At 41.2% G+C, this 9,317-nt stretch overlaps 2 protein-coding genes across 2 annotated transcripts; both read left to right on the top strand.

The window, feature by feature from the left end:
* The first annotated feature begins 3,419 nt into the window (after nucleotides 1–3,419).
* On the top strand, nucleotides 3,420–3,907 carry LOC138912352 (uncharacterized). Its single transcript, XM_070213020.1, has one exon. The coding sequence runs from the start codon at nucleotides 3,759–3,761 to the stop codon at nucleotides 3,900–3,902; it is 144 nt and encodes a 47-aa protein (XP_070069121.1). The 5' UTR covers nucleotides 3,420–3,758; the 3' UTR covers nucleotides 3,903–3,907.
* Nucleotides 3,908–4,068: 161 nt separating this feature from the next.
* LOC108054384 (solute carrier family 25 member 32) lies at nucleotides 4,069–8,882 on the top strand. The gene is made up of 5 exons (XM_017137312.3): nucleotides 4,069–4,222; nucleotides 6,268–6,421; nucleotides 6,481–6,835; nucleotides 7,282–7,427; nucleotides 8,418–8,882. Exons 1-5 carry the CDS (start codon nucleotides 4,069–4,071, stop codon nucleotides 8,575–8,577), a joined length of 969 nt encoding a protein of 322 aa, XP_016992801.2. The 3' UTR covers nucleotides 8,578–8,882.
* Nucleotides 8,883–9,317: the final 435 nt, after the last annotated feature.

Raw genomic sequence — 9,317 nt, 5'->3', positions numbered from 1 at the left:
TTACGAAGTCAAATGATTTCTGTATACGTACACAACACTTAATAGAAGAAGAATAGGTAAAATGCAATTTTGGCGCGTGCCACATCACTTCTCTCTTCTTGGCGCGTGCCACATCACTTCTCCCTTCTTATAGTACAGTGGTACAAAACATTTAGATTTCCAAACATCGGAAATATATTTATATTTATTTTTGTATTTAATAGTAACATTTAAAATTATTATAATATATTTATGTTTTTTCATAATGTTCAATATATGTATTTGTATTTTATTTAATCCAATAATGAATTTTAATTTGCATTTTTTCCACTGTTTCACATATAGGACATAAAAATAAATATATATGTGTATGTCTATGTATGTACGTTTGAGTATGTGGAACAAAAAATTTGCGCTCTATAATTTATCCTGATTTAACATGCACGAATATGAATATGTACATTTTAAAATGAGTATGTACATATGTTTATATAAAAAAAAAACTTTGTAGCTTTTAAAACTTCGCGGGGAGATATGTCGTTTTAAAACGACAGAGCTCCGCCCTTCTACAAACGACTTATCTCCGCGCGGAGATGTGACGTTTAAAAACGACATATCTCCGCGCGAAAATATTTCGTTTTTAAACGTCACATCTCCGCGCGGAGATATGTCGTTCTTAAATGGGCGAAGATATGTCGTTTTTAAACGTCATATCTCCGCGTTGATTAACGGGGGAGATATGTCGTTTTTAAACGTCAAATCTCCGCCAAATAAATCGCGACATATCTCCGCCGACGAAATGCACTGGGCGGAGATATGACGGCGGAGATATGTCGTTATCCCGTTTTAAGGTGCAACCACAAAATAATTATTAATAAGTCATATTTGCAAATAATTTCGATTCCGATGATGCAATTAGGAACATAAAACATCAAGGAATATCATAAAAATATTATTGACTTATAAAGTTATCGCGGAGTTTATTTAAAAATTTAATTTTTATACTGCCGAATTTAAATCCGCCTGTCATATGCTTGGCGGAAAGTTTCCGTGTGAATTTTTCCGAAGTTAACAGAGTAACAACAGAGGGAAATTCAATTCCGTGCAGTTCTTTCGGAAGTGAGTCTTGGAACAAGTCTGGGAAATTCGAATCCGTGTGAATCTTTCGGAAGTGAAAACTAAAACAGGGCCGTATATATAAATTTTAAACCAATGTACCGCACAGTTCAAGAGTTATTTGAATTCAATCTTTATTTTCAATTTTTATTATAAAAGTTGACAAATAACTCTTATTTGTTCATTATACCCTTGTAGAGGGTATTATAATTTCAGCCAGATGTTTGCAACGCAGTGAAGGAGACGTTTCCGACCACATAAAGTATATATATTCTTGATCAGGACCAATAGCCGAGTCTATCTAGCCACGTCCGTCTGTCCGTCTGTCTGTCTGTCCGTCTGTCTGTCCGTCTGTCTGTCTGTCCGTCTGTCCGTTTCTATGCGAACTAGTCTCTCAGTTTTAAAGCTATCGCGATGAAACTTTCCCAAAAGTCTTCTTTCTATTGCAGGTAGTACATATGTCGGAGCGAGCCGGATCGGACCACTATATCTTAAGGCTTCCATAGGAATATTCAAACAAATATGAGAAAACTCGTTGTAACTTTGTAGGAAGTAGGCGTTTTGATTCTTGACTACTTATGTATGTATAAACAAAATTAAAATAGAAACGCTGAATCTGGAATCCCTGGAACTGCACCGAGTGAGCATTACTTTATCTGTAAGGGTATAAAAGCTTCGGCTGGCCGAAGTTAGCTTCCTTTCTTGTTTTTATAATAAAAATTGAAGCATGAGAGTTATTTGTCAACTTTTATTATCGTCCTCGTCGCATTCCATTTCGAATTGGAGATCAAATGAATGTCTTTTAATAGTGTCTTTTATTTTATAGTGTCAATTTTTTTATTCTTTGGGCCGCGCTAACGGCGTTCATCCTTTTTTTGTATTTCTTTAACATTTTGTTAGCTTAAAGAAGTACAAAGTAGTGACGAACCGCCATTTAAGTTGTGTACTTTAAAAACAGTTTAAATAAAACTTTTCTTTCATATACAAGAAATCCCAGAGATCTAGCTTTTTCTGTTCTGAATATATCTAGCTATTTTCAATGGCCAATCGAGCTTTTTCAAGCACGAAGAGTTGGCAGCACTGTTAGACGGTCATACTGGTGGTTATTAGAGGTGGAGAAACATAGATGTTTGCAAACATCGATGTTTTACAAAAATGATTATTATTTACTGAAAAATTTATATAGTTCATTTAAAAACAAAATAAACAAAGGCCCGAATAAAGACTTTGTTTAAAAAATTAACAAAATTGATCAACAATATTTAAGTGATCAGCATATTCACATTATAGTATTATAGGAAGCTTAATCCACCGCCGCTTCCATCCTACACCACCAGTTGAATATCTAAAATCATGTCAACACAGTTAACTTAATTTAAAAAATGCCTTTTTCTTTAAAATTGGTAATGTTACAAAAACATCGATTGTCGCCAAAAAACATCGATGTTTCTAAAAAATTTCTCCACCTCTAGTGGTTATCCCGTTAAGGGAGCTTGCTGTCAATTTAACATAAATGTTAAGATACAACGTTTTCTTACATTGGCAGAACTGTTAGTCCTCTGCCGCTGCTCTGCCAATGTAAGGGGCTGTCCATATATTACGTAATCACGTTTTTGGTGATTTTTGACCCCCTCCCCCCCCTGGTGATCAAACGTAATCATTCAATAAACACCCCCCCCCCCCCAATGATTACGTAATCCCAAGAATAAAATTTTTTTTGTTTTAATCTGTGGATTCAAACGGAGATGCAACCTTTATCTTTAATATTGTTTATAATTGAAGTTTGGTATGGTTCGTCTACGCTGATATTATCTCCAACATACTCTTCGTCAAGCCATTCCAGGTCTTCGCGTCCTTCGTGTGATTAAACCACTAAACATTCTCTTTTTTGCCGCCCAGCCACTACAAAAATTTTTTCCCTGCTTTCCTATCTAAGTTTGTAGATATAATTAAAGGAAAAAAGTTTTTAAATAAATTCTTTAAATAAAAAAGTTCATATAAAATGATTACGTAATCATTGTACAAGACCCCCCCCCCTCCCCATGTAATCAAACATAATCATTTCAATGACCCCCTCCCCCCCCCTAGGTGATTACGTAATATATGGACAGCCCCTAAGAAAACGTTGTATCTTAACATTGCTGTTAGAAAGTCCATGAAATCTAACATTTGGGAGCGCCAAATTGGCGGAAAGGGGAAACTGTTTTAAGAAACAGGCGCCCTCTATGGAATCATTGTGAGCTGACACTTGCTAATTGGAACGAAATACAATCGTTGTGGAATATCGATGGAGGGAAATTGTAGGGATGCATCGATGTTTCTCCACCACTAGTGGTTATCTCGTTTTTCGTTTGGAGCTTGCTGTTCGCATTTGTTCGCCTGCCCGCGCGTTGAAAACTTGTTACTTAATTTCCATTGCTGCCACACGTGCTTGGTTATAACTGCAGTGCGCTAATCAGTCGCTCGTCAGCTAGGCAAACCCACCAAGCAATTACTCAGGCTGTCTTCGAGCTTGGCATTACATAAGAAACTTATGGCCGAGCGAAAATAAAAATATAGCAACTGCGGGCGATTATTTCATCAGCACTCTGGGAACGGAAGAACCGAAGAGGCGAAGTTAGCAAAACAAAAGTCTGGTCCACCAACAAAAAACGGGTGAAAATATGAGCTGGGCAACAACAAAGCAAAGGCAGAAATGTTTCAACTGTAGCAGCGGCAGCGACAACAACAACCGGAGCAGCAGCAGCAGCAGCAACAACAACTGTGCGCCTAGCAACAAGATAGATTCGGCGAGCGATTTCCTTTGATTTGCGCCCGTTTGTCGAAAGCCCAAAAGCCAAAGAGTGTAAATAGCACGTAGTTTTAGTACAATTCACCGCAGCACAAGTGAATTTCACATAGGGCAGTGAAAAGCCCGGCGATAGCAACAATAATACAGAAGAAGCGCACAAGAAATCAATCGGAAACCGCACAATGAATCCGATCAAAGCACAAGCGACGGGCAGTCCCAAGAAATTCAACGTATTCGCCCATGTCAAGTACGAGCATATGGTGGCCGGCGTTTCCGGCGGAGTGGCGTCCACCCTCATTCTACACCCCCTGGATCTGATCAAGATTCGATTCGCAGGTGAGTCATCCGTCCGCAGAGGGAATTCCATTTTACACAGAAAAAAATGGGGTATTCATTTATTCATTCGATTTAAAATAGAGAGCTAGAATAGAAGTTTTCATCTACCAGGGTAAATTTTCATAAAAAGGTATAACTTATATTTAAATATTTGATTTAACAAAAAAAACGTTACTACAGAGGTTCTTCATCTTGAATGCAATTTTGTTTTTCCCATTTCAATAATCATTTATTCTATTTTAAACGAGAGTACAAAAATAGGATGAACAGTGAATGATAAGAAAAACTACACAGTCAGTATAAAACTTACTCAATTGCTGCACGGCACGTGCCGGGAAAAATGCCGCCAGTCTGGCTGCAGATTATGATTGCACTTTATTCGCCGCTCGCATTTTGTTTGCGCATTGCCTTACAAATTTTCCATGGAAAATTTGAGACGCTTGCGTATCCGAGAGCTGACACTCGTTTTTTCTGTTCGCCCCATGGAAAATTTGAGTATTCGAGAAGTGACGTTCGAGTTTTCGCACATAAACAAATCTAAAATGGGGCCACGGGCACGTGAACTTAGTTTTCTTTTATGTGATAGATAGACCGAATTTATGGGTTTGTTGACAATTGCCTGAAAAACTCAAATTAGTCTAATCTGGAATTTGTAGGCAGGAAACTGGGCAACAGCAGTTCGCATTGTTTACTTGCTTTTACAGTCTGGTTCAAAGATCGATAATAGCCATCAACCTTTGATATACAGATATGATACTGGCATTTGTTTATCAGCTGACTCGGGTCATTGTTTTTATGCGCCATTCGCTAGAAACTACATAATTGTACTGAATCTGAAGCTGAATCATATGTTTGGCCTCGACTGCGCTTCATGCGCAAAATACGTGAACAATATTTCCGTATAGTCTGCTTCAAAATACCAAAACAACAACAAGCGGAGCGCGTTTCTTGTTTAATAAATATTATTGCCTTCCAGTTTTCCCGGATCAGCGCTAAAAATCGCCAAAGCAGTAAAGTGAATATGTAAATTCACCAGAAAAATGATCTGTAAACAATAACAACCACCTCCCCAGTTGTTTATGTGAATTAAAGTCACACCATGCGAATTTTGTAAGCCGATAAAGCGAACCGAAGTTGGGATGGTTGGGAACCCAAAGATAGTGGTTCCCCGCTGGAAGCCTCCTCGAATCTTGTGGCGGCACTCGATTTGGCAACAGCTGTTTTCTATTGACTTGCGCAAGGCCTTTTTAGCGATGACGCATTTTGGCCAAACGAAACCCGTTTATCTTGCTTTTGCTTTTCTGCTCTTGCTCGTTTTCAATCACGTGACCACTTGACTTGACTGTACATTGGGCTGGCTTTGTTAACGGCAACTTTCAGCGGCAACTGTCCGGTTTATGTGGCACAAGCGCCAGATCCGCTGACTGAAAACGAGTTCCCACTGTTGCCAAGCGGGAAGTTGGCTGATTCAGCACTTTGCGACCTTATCGCGCCGACTATATCGAGTGCATGTCGAAAAACTCATTACTCTGCCGCTGCCCAAAGCCAATATGGTTCGTATTGATCCCCCCGGTGCAGGCTAGTTGGGTTGTCCAGCCGCTTTCAAGGTCACCCATGGGGCAGCTATAAATAGTCCAGAAGCGAAGACGAGCCCCTTTCTTCTGCCTGGTGCTGTTGTCAGGCCAGATCTCATGATTGCCCTGCTTATATAGAATGTGTAGTCCCGTATAAATAGCTAAGTAGCTGCTAATGGACGCGAAAACAAGTGGAGTGCTTGATTTCGACCCTCCCCGCTTATCGCGTCCGCTGGCAATTAACGCTATCTATCTGTTTTTTGGCGAAAACAACTTTGGCCACGGGCCAGGGCTCTTTGGAGTCAACAACTGATTCTCCCATAGACGTACAGTTGCCTAGGTGAAGAGCAATACCCACAAAGTGACGTATGCAGGCCCTTCAGTGCCAGTATCCATAATCGTGCCGGCCCCAAGGCTGCAATGTCTAGACGTGTTTATCATTTACGAGCGTGATTTGTTCTTTACTTGCAGTGAACGATGGCCGGACTGCGACCGTGCCGCAATACCGGGGTCTGAGCAGCGCCTTTACCACAATTTTCCGGCAAGAGGGCTTCCGTGGACTCTACAAGGGCGTCACCCCCAATGTCTGGGGATCGGGCTCCTCCTGGGGTCTGTACTTCATGTTGTAAGTACTCCGCCGTGCAGATAAACACGAGACAACAAAACTAACAATATCTCCCTTAGCTACAACACCATCAAGACGTTTATCCAGGGAGGCAACACCACCATGCCCCTGGGTCCCACGATGCACATGCTGGCAGCTGCGGAATCCGGAGCTCTCACCCTGCTGCTGACCAACCCCATCTGGGTGGTGAAGACGCGACTCTGCCTGCAGTGCGATGCCTCGAGCAGTGCCGAGTATAGGGGCATGATCCACGCCCTGGGCCAGATCTACAAGGAGGAGGGTGTGCGTGGCCTATACCGCGGCTTTGTGCCCGGCATGCTGGGCGTCTCCCACGGAGCCATCCAGTTCATGACCTACGAGGAGATGAAGAACGCCTACAACGAGTACCGAAAGCTACCCATCGACACGAAGCTGGTGAGTAGGCAGAAGAAAGACGAGCAAAAAATCATCACATGACCAAGACGCGCGTGGCGTTGACATCGGCTATATTCTAAATTGGGCGGACACTTGCGGTCAACTAAATAGCTGAAAATATATCGCCAGGCATTTTATTAAGAATAAATTCCCCTTTTTCTTAATTGTGCATTAGGTATTATCATTACCAATTAAAGACAGGGATTTTAGCTTTTCATATTAATGTTAATAGATTTTCCTTCGTCAACTTGAAAAATTAACTTTAGTTTTATTTAAATTAGCACAAGAAAAATATACAATTCTTTAGAACTCATTCTTATTCAAAAATGGTGGGTTCGCTGTACACAAGATATCCGAATATATCTGGTTGTGATGACGTCGCTACGATTTGGCAGCCATTCAATACATTCTGTTCGTCCCGCTAATATGTGTTCCCTCTTCCACAGGCCACCACCGAGTACTTGGCCTTCGCGGCTGTCTCCAAGCTGATCGCGGCGGCGGCCACCTACCCGTACCAGGTGGTGCGGGCACGGCTGCAGGACCACCACCACCGCTACAACGGCACCTGGGACTGCATCAAACAGACTTGGAGGTACGAGCGCATGCGCGGTTTTTATAAGGGCCTGGTGCCCTACCTGGTCCACGTCACGCCCAACATCTGCATGGTCATGCTGATCTGGGAGAAGCTGACCAGCTAGATGGAGTATTAAACTAGAGCCTAGAATTTAGAATCTGACACAGAATTTAAGCTAAGCGCCTAGAATACACGAATCTTTCTCGTTTCCTCCGATGTGCAGCTAACAGCAGAAAATGACAAACTTATTCTGTATTATTGTTGTAACTCGATTTCGGTTTAGCCCTAGCACCTAACCGTAGCCTTAAGAGTATTCCATAACTAGTTTATTGTACATCCTTCACTCCTAACACTTCAAAAGTAACTGATGTGATTGAGGGCGCGACAACAATTGCCTTTGCCCATGAAATGTAATTTCAGAGAAGCATTTCTTGCACTCTTCATCAAAAACAAACACACATTTAGTTTTTAGTTTAGTTAAATTATTTATTTTGTAATGGCTTGGAATTGTGTAAGCACAAGTTGAAACCAGTTTACTGTTTAGTTGATGCAAAAATTTCGTTTTGGCAAAAAGATTCTTCATAATTATGAAAATGGTTTATAATTTTAAGCATAAACCTTGACACTTATGTAAATAAGCATAAACGCATTGTGAACCCAACTAAGCAAAACAGTGGAACAATCTTATTGAAACCAATGAAAAGAGATGAAAATGCGAAATTACTTACCTATATTAAAATGCCACGATGGCAAACCCAAAAGAAAAACAAGAAACGAACTAAAGCAAACACGGTCAGCGCGTCCAAACAGCGTCTTTCATTTGGCCAAGGGCTCAGGGCAGCTTCAGTAAGTAGTCCTTGCTCCTTCCGCTCCTTAAGTCGTCAGTCACCCCCTAAATTGTGCAGAATCTCTTTGCTAATCTGAAACAGCCAATGCGCACTTACTGTAAGTAGTTGTAGCTCTTGGTTCACAGTCACTAACCCCCGACGTGTTTGGTTTTCGTTGCAGCTTCGAGGGCTTCAGAGGTTTCTACAAGGGTCTCCAGGCGAGCCTGACGCGCGTGGTGCCCGCCTGCATGATCACCTTCCTGGTGTACGAGAACGTCTCGCATTTCCTGCTGGCTAAGAGAAAGAGGATCGAGGCTGAGAAGGAAGCTGCAAAAGTGTGATTGCCCCTCGGGATTCTCCACAATTCCCTAATATATTTTACCTCAGTGTGACATTACCGTATGTCTTTGTAGTCAACGGGCAGTTGCAATCATGTTGAGCATGCGCAGCTGCCCTTAGTTTAAGCTTAATTAGACGAGGTTGTTGAGGAGCTCTCGGCAGCTTTTACTAGTAAGTTAAGTGAATGTTGTTCCTAGTGTGTTTCAGCATGGACTTGTTGATTGGATTCTGACAAAAAGCCATGGGTATGCTAACATTTATTGAAAACTAGATTTAAAAGTGTAATTATTTTTGAAAATAAACCAAATTCTTGTTATCCAATGAATAATACTAATTCTGTGTCGTTCCTTGCCGATGTTAGCATTGGAATAAATAAGTTTTAATGGAAATTAGTTTCAGATGTTAAAATCGTTAGTGGGCGATTGTGGGCGTTAGAGGGGGCGTGGCGCTCGGCTAAAATAAACTTGCGCTGCGTAGAAAGGCCAAGAATATGTGTGGGAAATCTCAACCTTCTAACTTTTATAGTTTCCAAGATCTCAGCGTTCATACGGACAGACAGACAGACGGACATGGCCATATCGACTCGGCTAGTGACCCTGATCAAGAATATATATACTTTATATATATTCTAGCTGATGCTACCTTCTAGCTGTTACATACTTTTGCACGAATACAATATACCCTTTTACTCTTCGAGAAACGGGTATAAAACCATCTGGCATCGTCAAAGACTGGGTGAGCT

Source organism: Drosophila takahashii, chromosome 2R (assembly GCF_030179915.1).
Source record: "Drosophila takahashii strain IR98-3 E-12201 chromosome 2R, DtakHiC1v2, whole genome shotgun sequence".
Classification (NCBI taxonomy): domain Eukaryota; kingdom Metazoa; phylum Arthropoda; class Insecta; order Diptera; family Drosophilidae; genus Drosophila; species Drosophila takahashii.
This window is presented reverse-complemented; position numbering and strand designations above follow the sequence as displayed.

Bases quoted from the DNA above. Each gene is read 5' to 3' on its own strand.
- LOC138912352 (XM_070213020.1), top strand. From the start codon at position 3,759: ATGAGCTGGGCAACAACAAAGCAAAGGCAGAAATGTTTCAACTGTAGC.
- LOC108054384 (XM_017137312.3), top strand. From the start codon at position 4,069: ATGAATCCGATCAAAGCACAAGCGACGGGCAGTCCCAAGAAATTCAAC. The intron at 4,223-6,267 runs GTGAGTCATCCG...CTTTACTTGCAG, and splicing joins GATCAAGATTCGATTCGCAG to TGAACGATGGCCGGACTGCG. The intron at 7,428-8,417 runs GTACGAGCGCAT...TTTTCGTTGCAG, and splicing joins TGCATCAAACAGACTTGGAG to CTTCGAGGGCTTCAGAGGTT.